We start from the raw sequence: 12,364 nt of genomic DNA, 5'->3' as shown, positions 1-12,364 counted from the left end.
TCGATTTGTGTGTCGTCTTTGGCAAAATGTCTGTTCAGATCTTCTGCCCGTTTTTAAATCAGGTTGTTCTGTTGTTTGATGTTGAGCTGTACGAGTTCTTCATACATTCTGGACATTAACCCCTTCTCATACGCAGGGTTTGCAGGCATTTTCTCCTACCCAGTAGGCTGCTGCTTCATCTTGTCGACGGTTCCCTTTGCTGAGCAGAGGCTTTTTAGATTGATATCCCACTTGTTTATTTTTGCTTTTGTGACCTTTGCTTTTGCTATCAGATCCAAAAACTGATTGCCTAGACCAGTGTCAAGGAGCTTACCACCCTGTGTTTTCTTCTAAGAGCATTATGGTTTCAAGTCTTACGTTCAAGTCTTTAATCCATTGAGTTGATTTTTGCGCATGTGTAAGACGTGGTCCAGGATTTCCAATGCTGTGTTCAATCAGAGTGGTGAGTGGGCATCCTTGTCTGCATCTAACCTTAGAGGAACTCTCTCAGCGTCTCACTGTTGGTTATGATGTCAGCTGTGAGCTTGTCTTATTATGTGGAGGTACGTTTCTTTTATACCCACTAGTTAAGAGTCTTTAAAAATCATAAATGGATTTGAATTTTGTCCAGTGCTTTATCTGCATCAACTGAGATGATGATACGGTTTTTATCCTTCACCTTGTTAACACACGGTGCATCACACTGGTTTATTTGTGGAGGTTGAACTGTCCTTGCACACCTGGAAAACTCCCACTCAGTCATGGTATATGACCCTTTCAATGTATGTTGAGTTTGGCTTGCTGGTGTTTTGTTAGAGATTTTTAAAAATCTGTGTTCATCAGGGACATTGAGCTGTAACTTAATTTTCTTCTTGTGTCCTTGTCTGGTAATGTTTGCCTCGTAAAATGAGTTTGGAAATGTCTCCTCCTTTTCTGTTTTTGGGAAGAGTTTGAGGAGAATTCGTGTTAATTCTTCTTTGAATGTTTGGTAGAATTCAGCAGTGAAGCTGTCTGGTTTTCGACTTGTGTTTGTTGGAAGGTTTTTGATTATTGATCGAATCTCCTTACTAGTGATCAGTCTATTCGGATTTTCTGTTCATGATGCAGCCGTGGTAGGTTGCTTGTTTCTAGGAATTTATCCTTTTCTTCTAGGTTGTCCAATTTGGTGGTGCATAATTGTTCATAGTAGCCTCTTATGATCTTTGTATTTCTGTGGTATCAATTGTAATATCTTTTTCATTTCTGAATTTGTTTATTTGAGGCCTTCTCTTTCTTGGTGGGTCTGGCTTAAGGTTTGCCAATTTTGTGTCTCTTTTCAAGGAAGCAGCTCTTGGTTTCATTGATCTTTTCTATTGTCCTTTTAGTCTCTATTTCTGTTCTGATCTTTGGTGTTTCCTTTCTTTTACTGATTTTGGGCATCGTTTATTCTTTTTCTAGTTCCTTGTGGTGTGAAGTTAAGTTGCTTGAGATGTTTGTTTCCTGAGGTAGGCATTTATTGCTGCGACCTTCCTTCTTAAAACTGCTTTCACTGCATCCCGTAAGTTTTGGTATGTTGTGTTTTCATTTGTCCCAAGTTTTGTTTTTTTTTTTAAATTTCTCTTCTGATTTCTCCTTTGACCCATTGGTTGTTGAATAGCATGTTGTTTAATCTCCACATATTAGTGAATTTTCCAGTTTTCTTCTTGTAATTTATTTCTACTTTCATACCACTGTGGTTAGAAAAGATGCTCGATATGGTATCAGTCTTCTTAAATTTATTGACTTATTTTGTGGCCTGGATATATCCTGGAGAATGCTCCATGTTCACTTGAGAAGAGTATGTATTCTGTCTCTTTTGGATGGAATGTCTGTATGTACCTGTTAAGTTCGTCTGGTCTAATGTGTCATTTAAGGCCACTGTCTTCCTGATTTTCTGTTTGGATGATTAACCCACTGATACAAGTGGGGTGTTAAAGTCTCCCACTGTTATTGCATTGCTGTCTACTTCTCCCTTTAGGTCTCTTATTATTTGCTTTGTATATTTAGGTCCTCTTACGTTGGATGCATAAGTATTTACAAATGTTCTTGTGGGACTGATCTTTTTATAATTACGTAATGCCCTTCTTTGTCTCTTTATTATAGTCTTTGCTATGAAGTCTGTTTTGTCTGATACAAAGTATAGCTACCCCACCCAGCTTTCTTTTGGTTTCCATCTGCGTGGAATGTTCGGTCTTTGTGCGTCCTTATGTCTGAAGTAAGTCTCGTAGGCAGCATATAGATGGGTCTTGTTTTTTTAATTACTTCAGCCAGTCTGTGTCTCTTAATTGCAGTATTTAGTCCATTTACATTTAAAGTAGTTGTTGGTAAGTATGTAATTATTGCCGTTTTGTTAATTATTTTCTGCCAGTTTCGTGGTTCCTCTGTTCCTTCTTTTCTTGCTCTCTTTCTTTTTGGTTTGGTCACTTTCTTTAGTGGTAAACTTTGATTCCTTTCTTTTTATCTTTTTTGTCTACTACTATAGGTTTTTGCTTCATGTTACCAGGAGACTAACGTGTAACAACTTACAATAGTTTATTTTAAATTGATAACAATTTAAGTTTGAATGCATTCTTTCATTTTTTAAATTTTATTTTTTTTAATAGAAGTGCTGGGGCTTGAACCCAGGACCTTGTGCATGCTAAAAATGCGCTCTACCACTGAGCTCCACCCCGCCCCCCCACCATGTTGTCAAATCAGCAAAACCCCCAAAATAAAGCAAAACCGACAGCTCGCTGGCGGCCAGAGCCGCAGCGCAGTGTGGCCGCCCGGCCCTGTCTTGCAGGGCCCCCGGGGCGGAGCCGGGCAGGCACAAGGCGCTCTACGACTCGCGGCTGCGCTTCCGCCGCCGCCTCTACGCCGACCTGGAGGCGGTCCTGCACCGCGTGCGCCTGTTCCGGCCGCTGGCGCAGCTGGTGAAGCACGCGGGGCTCTACGTGCGCGGCGCGGCGCCGCCGCTGGCCTTCCAGGCCCTGAGCAGGTGGGCCGGGGGTGGGGGTGGGGGTGGGACCGGGGGTGGGGGTGGGACCCGCCCCCGGGGGTGGGACCCGCCCCCGCCCCCGCCCCGCCCCGCCCCGCCCCGCCCCGCCCGCTGCCCCACGCGCTCCCCCCAGGGAGTTCCGGAGCGCCCTGGGGAAAGGAGAGGGTTCACCAGGCCCCCGCTGCGCGGTCTCCGCAGGTCTTGGGGAATGTTCTGGAACAGCCTGAGCGGCGAGCCGCCAGGGAGTGGTGGGGACGCGGTGAGGCTTGGGCCACCTGCTCTGCCAGCCGACACCAGCTTGCCCTCCCAGCCCCGCTTGCTTCTCTGCCTGCGACTGTTCTCCCCCTGCCGGCTGGACCGCCCTCCCCCCGGTCCTCAGAAAGCCCTTCTCCGCAGCTCTGGGCCCTTCAGGACTTGGAGCCTTGGCTCTGGTCCTTCTGCGCCTCCCCGGTGACGGCCCTGGCCCTCGGGGGCCACGCCCCGCCCTGGGCGGCCGGGCTCGGGGGCGGGGAGGCGGGCTGGGCGTGGCTGGTGCTCGTCCTGGCGCCCCGGGTGGGTGTGTGGGACCCGCCGCCCCGCCTGCTCCGGGGGGAGCGCTGAGCGGCAGAGACCGACCCAGAGCAGTGCAGTGGGCGCAGTGGCACCGTGGACGGTGGCTGGTTCGTCCAGGAGGTCAGGAAAGGCTGACCTTGAGAAGAGCAAGCAGACACTGCTCAGGTGGGCAGTCCCCTGGCTGCCGTCCTGGAGCAGGAGGCCCAAGTCATCTTTTTGTATTTTTGGAGCCAGCAACAGGTGTGGCCAGAGCTGGCCCCGAGCTGTCCTGCTGTTATTTATAAGGTGGGGGGGACATCGGACTTGGAGAAAGAGGCTTCCTCCCCGTCCCAGCTCTGCCTGAGGGCTGGGCAGGTGTAGATCAAGTCACCCCAAGACAGCGGCAACAGGAGGCTGGTGCTGGGCGGCCCAGGGGCACTTGGGTGTCCAGAGCCTCCAGGGTTGGTCTGGGGAGGCTGGCCCCTGCCCCACTGAGTGGGTGACAGGAAGTAGCTAAGTGTGCTGTTGGGGAAAGGGGACAAAAGTGCTCACCACCTCCTTGGGACCTGTACCCGTCACGGCTTTGCTCCTGTCCAACCAGTCAGGAAACCGCGCAGAAAGGCCATGACGTGGGCCAGGGAGCTCAGCTAGGGGCAGGCAGAGCCCCTGTCCTCAAGCACCAGCATCACAGCAGGCCCTGCCCTGCATTCTGGGGAGCAGCAGTGTGGGTCAGTGGCCCGGGCAGTGAGGGGTGTCCCCAGGTGGGGCTGGGTGGGAGACTGCTCAGTCCTTGGGGTTTGCTAAGCTATGAGGCTCTGCGTCTGGGGCCGTCCACTGCAGAGTCCCTCCTGTCCAGGAGGGGAGCTGAGGCTGCCGCCCCCAACCTGGTGGGGCGTGGGCCGGTGAGGGGTAGGGAGTAAGGCCACTGACACCAAAAAGTAATCAGAGCGGAATGTGGGAGGCCTGTAACCTCGGGGGCTGGGAGGACACAGGAAAGGAGGCATTCCCCTCTGTGGGCCCAGCAGACCAGAATCTCCTGTATGAGCTGTGTGACCTGGGCCAGCGGGGCAACCTCTCTGTGTTTCCATTTCCTCTTGAGACGTGGGGACAGTCTGACCTGTCCTGCAGGGTAGGTGAGGCTGAGCAGGGGCCCTTCTGTGTTCCAGGATCCACTGCATCTGCTGTTACAGCACCAGGCTCCGGGAGGTCATCACCAGGGACCTGCTGCCCTCCTCTGCCATGATCAAGGAGCTGAGCCAGGAGTTTGGGTTGCCCATTTCCCAGGAAGAGCTCACAGAGGGAAAGCTGGTGGCCCCTCCTCCTGCCCCCAACCTAGAGGACTTCCAGCACCGCAGTCCGACCCTCACAGATGAGATCCAGGCCCACCAGGAGAAGTACCTGCGGTGGCGGAGCACCATGCTGCTGAAGCATGAAGACGTGCAGCACAGCCTGGTCCAGGTGGGTGCCCCGTCCCCCCCGCGTCCTGAGCTGGCCGGCCATCCGCGGGGACGTACAGGGCAGATGGCGGATCCTGAGCACGGCACGTCTCTGGCTTGGTCTGCCTTCCCGCCCGGGAACCCCAGGCGGAATGGGCGGGACGTGCCAGATGCAGGGCACAGCCACGCCCGAGGCGTCACGCCCACCCTGGCGTACCTCGTCCCCACTGAAAGGTGCGAGGGAGCGCGCTCAGGTGTAGTTCCTCTCCCTTAGCCCCGAGTTAGAACTGTGTACGCGCGCGCCACAGCTTGTGTACGCTGCCGAGGGCACGGATGTTACGTGACGTCCAAGCAGCACAGGCGATGACCTAACCTGCGTGAGGAAACGGCGGGAACAGGAGACAGGGGCGACGTGGCGGCGGCAGGCAGGGGCACGCGGCCCGGTGGCCAGGGCCCTCCCCCGCTTCATCCCAGCCCAGAGGACTGCAAACGCCAGCCCCAGGCGTGACTGGGAGCTGCGGGCCCAGGCCTGTGTGGGCGAAGCCACTGCCCCCATCTCTAGTACGAACGGCTCAGAAGTTCGTGAGTTTTATACGCGTTCTTCGTGAAAACCAGTAAGGAGGCTGGTTTTGTTTTTTTTCCCCTTGGTGTTCAGGTTTTTAGCTTTTTCAAAAGAAACAGTTCTTGGATTTATTGATCAATCTACTTCTTTTCTGTTTTCTGGATTCATTAACTATTTTTTAAAGGGCATTTTAAAACACTGTTCTCCATTTTTCTGAGCTTGTTGAGTTGACTGTTTCATTCATTTGAATTCTTCCCTTGTTTAGTAGGAATTGCTACTTTACAATGGCTTTAGCCGTCTTATCCATGTGAAAATCAGTAACTGAAACCCAACTGCAAGCTCACTGTTTCTGTTTACAGTTAACTTACATTAAAATCGATGAAATACAGTCCTCGTAAGTGTACGTACATCAGATCAGTGCTTTTTTAGTAAGTTTATGGCGTCGCACAAGCATTACAGAGCAGTTCCAGATCATCTCTGTCGTCATGTAACGCTTCCTCGTGCTTGTCTGCGGTCGGTCCCTGCTCCCACGCCTGCCCGACAGCCAGGGATGCGCCCTGTGCTTCTGACGGGCTTGCTTTTGTGCACATTTCACGCAAATGGGATCATACAGGACGTACCTTTTTGTGTCTGGCTCCCTTCACTAAGGATGTTTCTGAGGCTCACCCACGTTGCAGAGTGTCTCAGAAGTGTGTTCTTTAAATTGCTGAATAGTATCCTGCTGGCTGAGTGTGCCGGATTTTTCCATTCAGCACTTGGTGGCATTTGTACCGTTTCTGGTTTGGGGCTATTGTGAATATTGCTGCTGTGAACGTTTGCGTACAGATCATCGTGTGGAAATGTGTCTTCACTTCTCTTGGGTAGAAACCCAGAAGCAGAACTGCCGGGCCATTTGGTTAAAGCGTATGTGTAACATTTTAAGAGATTGTCAAGCAGCTTTATGATGTAGCTACACCATTTTACACCAGCAGGAGCAACGCGTGAGGGCTCCAGTTCCTCACATGCTCACAGCCTCTTGTTGTTGTCAGGGTTTTATTTGCAGCCATTCCAGTGTGTGTGGTGGTGCCTTACTGTGGTTCTGCTTGCACTTTATAATCACTGATGGTGCTGGAGATCTTCTGATGTGCTTGCCAGCAGCTTTAAGTATCTTCTTTGATGGACTGTCTGTTCATATCTTTGACCTGCTCTAAAATCAGAGTGTCATCTTATTGATTTGTAAGAGTTCTTTATATATTTTGGATACATTTGCTTAATGAGAAATATGATTTGTTAAGTATTTTCTCTGTATCTGTGGCTTATTTTTATTTTCTTAATCATGCAAGGAAAAACTCAAAGTGTAAACATTTTCAATTTTGATGAATTCTAATTTATGATTTTTTTCTTTTTCAGTCATGCTTTTGGTGTCATAGCTAAGAACTTTGCCTAGCCCAGGTTCGCACGTAGATTTTTTCCCTATGCCTTATTATAGGAGTTTTATATTTTCAGCATACATTTGAACCACTTTGCCCAAGTGTTTCTGTGTGTACAGTGTGAGGCGGGGTCTAAGTTTGCCATCCCTCACAAGGGTATCAGTTGTCCTAGCACCAGTTCTCAAAAGGACTAGCTCTTGCCCCACTGAGCGGCCTTGGCAATTCAAGAATCAATTGACCATAAATTTATTTCTGGGTTCTGTTCCATTCCATTGACTTACATCCCTAGCCTTACACCAGCCCCACATTGTTCCGATTCCTGTAGCTCTATAGCCAGTTTTGAAACTGGATTGTGTAAGTCATTTCTGTTTTCAAAATTGCTAGACTCTTTTGGGTCCTTTGCATTTCCATGTGAATTTTAGGATCCGCCGGCCAGCTGCCATGGAAAAGCCTGTGGCGGTTTTCATGAGGATTGTACTGAGTCTGTAGATCACCTCAGGGAGAACTGTCGTGCTAATAGTTTTGAAGCTGCTGATTCGTAAGCATGAAATGTGTCTGCTTTTATTTGTCTTCTTAAAGTTCCCTCAGCAATGTCTGTAGTTGTCAGTGTACACGTCTTCCCCTTTGTGAAATGGATGCTTGTGTGGACTGAATTGCTTGATTTTCATATTGTTGAGTGCCAGGATAGAGAACTACAGCTGATTTCTATGTAAATGTGGGCCTTGCGTCCTGCAGCCTTCTGAACCTGGATCCTGGCTCCCTCGGGGGGAGATCATTTTCCTCCTTTCCAGTCTGGATCCCTTCCTGCCTGTGTCTGTCTGCTCGGGCTGGTGGCGTCAACATCAGAAATGAATTTTCTCACAGTTCTAGACATGGGGAGCCCGGGATGAAGGTGGCGGGCAAGAAGGTTCCATCCCGAGGCCTGTCCCCTTGGCTGGCAGGTGGCCGCCGCCCCACCGGTGCTCACATGGCCCCTTCTCTGTGAGCAGGTGCGGGGGAGCCAGCGCTCTTTTCTAAGGACGTGAATCCTGCTGGATCAGGACCCCACTCTTACAACCCGGTGTAGCCCCAGTCACTTCCTTACTCCAAGTACAGTCACGCTGGGATTGGGGCTTGGGCATACAAACTCGGGGGGAACCCAGACATTCGGTCCATAAGCCTCTCCCCCCCCCCCCGCACTGCCTGCAACCCCTAGTGAACAGGAGCGGCGAGACGGCACGCTTGCCCGTTTCCGGTCTTGCAGGGGGAGCAGCCGGTGTTTGAGCGGGAAGCTGGGTGTTAGCTGTGGGTCCTGGGGAGGCGGGCTGGCAGGGGGCTGGCGGTCCTTACAGTCTTGGTTTGCTGAGAGTTTTTATCGTGACCGAGCGTTAGATTCTGTCACTTGCTGTTTCTGCATGTATTGGGGCGTTTCTTGTGCTTTATTAATGTGGTTTCTTGCATCACTTGACGTTTAGAGTTTAACACAGCCTTGAATTCCTGGGTGAACCCACTTGGTCATGGTGCCCGACCTGTGCGCTGCTGGCTCTGGTACTTTCCTCCCGACTGCCTGACTTCGGCATCGGGGTAGGGCTGGCCCCGCAGAGTGAGCTGCGGAGTGTTTCCTCTGCTTCTGCTTTCCGTGAACTTGTGGAAGGCTGGCCTTCGTTCTTTCCGTACTTGGTAGAACGAACCGGTGAAGCCACTGAAGCCTGAGCTTTTCTTGGTGAGAAGTTTCTAAATTACGACGTGACCTCTCTCCTGGTTACAAGTGTGTTCTGATGTCGAATTCTTCAGACAGGCTTGGTAGTCTGTGTCTTTCCAGGAGTTTCCCACTTCATCTGAACCATCCAGCCTGCGGCACTCGGTGATTCACAGTGTTCTCACAGTCCTTCATAGGCTTCGCATTTCTGTAAAACCAGTACAGTGTCTCCTCTTTCACTCCTGATTTTTCACTAATTTGCTTCTTTTTTCTTTCTTGGTCAGTATAGCTAGAAGTCTGTAAAAATTTTTTTTCTCAGAGAACCAGCTTTGGAGTTCATTCATTTTCTCTTTCTCTCTCTTCTGTTTCACTCATTTCTACCCTAAACTGTATTATAACTTCCTTCTGCTCACTCTGGGTTTAATTTGCACTTCTACTTCTTGAGAAAAGTAAGGTTTTTACTTTGAGATCTTCTTTCATATACATATTTCAGCTACAAATTTCCCCCTGAACACGTCTTTAGCTGCACCCTGTAAACCTGGTATGTTGTGCTTTCATGTTACCACAAAATATTTTATTTTATTTTATTTATTTTTATTTTTATTTTTTTATTTTTTTTTTACATTTTTATTGATTCATAATCATTTTACAGTGTTGTGTCAAATTCCAGTGTTCAGCCCAATTTTTCAGTCATACATGGACATATACACACTCATTGTCACATTTTTTTCTCTGTGATTTATCATAACATTTTTTGTATATTTCCCTGTGCAATCTTGTTTATCTGTTCTACAATTTTGAAATCCCAGTCTATCCCTTCCCACCCTCTACCCCCCCCCCCGGTAACCACAAGTCTGTATTCTCTGTCCATGAGTCTATTTCTGTCCTGTATTTATGCTTTGTTTTTGTTTGTTTGTTTGTTTTCGTTTTTTAGATTCCACATATGAGCGATCTCATATGGTATTTTTCTTTCTCTTTCTGGCTTACTTCACTTAGAATGACATTCTCTAGGAGCATCCATGTTGCTGCAAATGGCATTATGTTGTCGGTTTTTATGGCTGAGTAGTATTCCATTGTATAAATATACCTCATCTTCTTTATCCAGTCACCTGTTGATGGACATTTAGGTTGTTTCCATGTTTTGGCTATTGTAAATAGTGCTGCTATGAACATTGGGGTGCAGGTGTCATCCTGAAGTAGATTTCCTTCTGGGTACAAGCCCAGGAGTGGGATTCCTGGGTCATATGGTAAGTCTATTCCTAGTCTTTTGAGGAATCGCCACACTGTTTTCCATAGTGGCTGCACCAAACTGCATTCCCACCAGCAGTGTAGGAGGGTTCCCCTTTCTCCACAGCCTCTCCAGCATTTGTCATTTTTGGATTTTTGAATGACGGCCATTCTGACTGGTGTGAGGTGATACCTCATTGTAGTTTTGATTTGCATTTCTCTGATAATTAGTGATATTGAACATTTTTTCATGTGTTTTTTGATCATTTGTATGTCTTCCTTGGAGAATTGCTTGTTTAGGTCTTCTGCCCATTTTTGGATTGGGTTGTTTATTTTTTTCTTATCGAGTCGTATGAGCTGCTTATATATTTTGGAGATCAAGCCTTTGTCGGTTTCACTTGCAAAAATTTTCTCCCATTCCGTAGGTTTTCTTCTTGTTTTATTTCTGGTTTCCTTTGCTCTGCAGAAGCTTGTAAGTTTCATTAGGTCCCATTTGTTTATTCTTGCTTTTACTTCTTCTAGGAGAAAATTTTTGAAATGTATGTCAGATAATGTTTTGCCTATGTTTTCCTCTAGGAGGTTTATTGTATCTTGTCTTATGTTTAAGTCTTTAATCCATTTTGAGTTGATTTTTGTATATGGTGTAAGGGTGTGTTCTAGCTTCATTGTTTTACATGCTGCTGTCCAGTTTTCCCAACACCATTTGCTGAAGAGACTGTCTTTATTCCATTGTATATTCTTGCCTCCTTTGTCGAAGATGAGTTGACCAAAAGTTTGTGGGTTCATTTCTGGGCTCTCTATTCTGTTCCATTGGTCTATATGTCTGTTTTGGTACCAATACCATGCTGTCTTGATGACTGTAGCTCTATAGTATTGTCTGAAGTCTGGGAGAGTTATTCCTCCAGCCTCTTTCTTTCTCTTCAGTAATGCTTTAGCAATTCTAGGTCTTTGATGGTTCCATATAAATTTTATTATGATTTGTTCCAGTTCTGTGAAATATGTCCTGGGTAATTGGATAGGGATTGCATTAAATCTGTAGATTGCCTTGGGCAGTGTGACCATTTTAACAATATTGATTCTTCCAATCCAAGAGCATGGAATATCTTTCCATTTTTTAAAGTCTTCTTTAATTTCCTTCATCAATGGTTTATAGTTTTCTGTGTATAATTCTTTCGCCTCCTTGGTTAGATTTATTCCCAGATATTTTATTACTTTGGGTGCTATTTTAAAGGGGATTGTTTCTTTACTTTCTTTCTCTGTTGATTTATCGTTAGTGTAAAGAAAGGCAACTGATTTTTGAACATTAATTTTGTAACCTGCTACCTTGCTGAATTCTTCGATCAGCTCTAGTAGCTTTTTTGTGGACCTTTTAGGGTTTTCTATATATAGTAACATGTCGTCAGCATATAATGACACTTTTACCTCTTCTTTTTCAATTTGGATCCCTTTTATTTCTTTCTCTTGCCTGATTGCTGTGGCTAGGACTTCCAGGACTATATTGAATAGGAGTGGTGATAGTGGGCATCCTTGTCTTGTCCCAGATTTTAGTGGGAAGCTTTTGAGTTTTTCACCGTTGAGAACTATGCTGGCTATAGGTTTCTCATATATAGCTTTTATTATGTTGAGATATGTTCCCTCTATACCCACTTTGGCGAGAGTTTTTATCATAAATGGGTGTTGAATTTTATCAAATGCTTTTTCTGCATCGATTGAGATGATCATGTGGTTTTTGTCCTTTCTCTTGTTGATGTGATGTATTACATTGATTGATTTGCGTATGTTGAACCAGCCTTCTGTCCCTGGGATGAACCCCACTTGGTCATGATGTATAATCTTTTTTATGTGTTGTTGGATTCTATTTGCTAAAATTTTGGTGAGGATTTTGGCGTCTATGTTCATCAGTGATATTGGCCTATAATTCTCTTTTTTTGTAGTGTCTTTGCCTGGTTTTGGTATCAGGGTGATGGTGGCTTCATAGAATGAGTTTGGGAGTATTCCCTCCTTTTCAATCGTCTGGAAGAGTTTGAGAAGGACTGGTATGAGTTCTTCTTTGTATGTTTGGTAGAATTCCCCGGTGAAGCCGTCCGGTCCTGGACTTTTATTTGTAGGGAGGTTTTTAATTGCTATTTCTATTTCCTTTCTAGTGATCGGATTGTTCAAGTGTTCAGTTTCTTCTTGATTCAGTTTTGGTGGACAGTATGTTTCCAGAAACTTGTCCATCTCCTCTAGGTTATCCAGTTTGGTTCCATATAGTTTTTCATAATATTCTCGTGTGATATTCTGTATTTCTATTTTGTTTGTTGTAATTTCTCCATTTTCCTTTCTTATTTTGCTAATTTGTGCTCTCTCTTTTTTCTTCTTTGTGAGTTTGGCCAGAGGTTTGTCGATTTTATTTACTTTTTCAAAAAACCAACTTTTGGTTTGGTTGATTTTTTCTATGGTCTTGTTAATCTCTATTGTATTTAATTCCTCTCTGATCTTTATTATTTCCTTCCTTCTGCTGCTTTTTGGGGCTTCTTGTTCTTCTTTTTCTAATTGATTTAGGTG

The 12,364-nt window shown here is 46.4% G+C and overlaps 1 protein-coding gene across 3 annotated transcripts in view; it reads left to right on the top strand.

Annotated features, from left to right (window-relative positions):
* Positions 1 to 12,364, top strand: part of CFAP92 (cilia and flagella associated protein 92 (putative)) — a 53,061-nt gene that overhangs the window by 24,533 nt on the left and 16,164 nt on the right. For 2 of the 3 annotated variants that reach the window (XM_072941957.1, XM_072941959.1), the window contains 2 exons: positions 2,780 to 2,974; positions 4,672 to 4,963. In XM_072941957.1, coding sequence (XP_072798058.1) covers positions 2,780 to 2,974; positions 4,672 to 4,963 — 487 coding nt within the window. The remainder of the gene's footprint in view (positions 1 to 2,779; positions 2,975 to 4,671; positions 4,964 to 12,364) is intronic. The other variant, XM_072941958.1, reaches the window with a different exon arrangement.

This window comes from Vicugna pacos, chromosome 17 (assembly GCF_048564905.1).
Source record: "Vicugna pacos chromosome 17, VicPac4, whole genome shotgun sequence".
NCBI lineage: Eukaryota > Metazoa > Chordata > Mammalia > Artiodactyla > Camelidae > Vicugna > Vicugna pacos.
The sequence above is the reverse complement of the archived record's forward strand: the minus strand, read 5'-3'. Positions and strand labels throughout refer to the sequence as shown.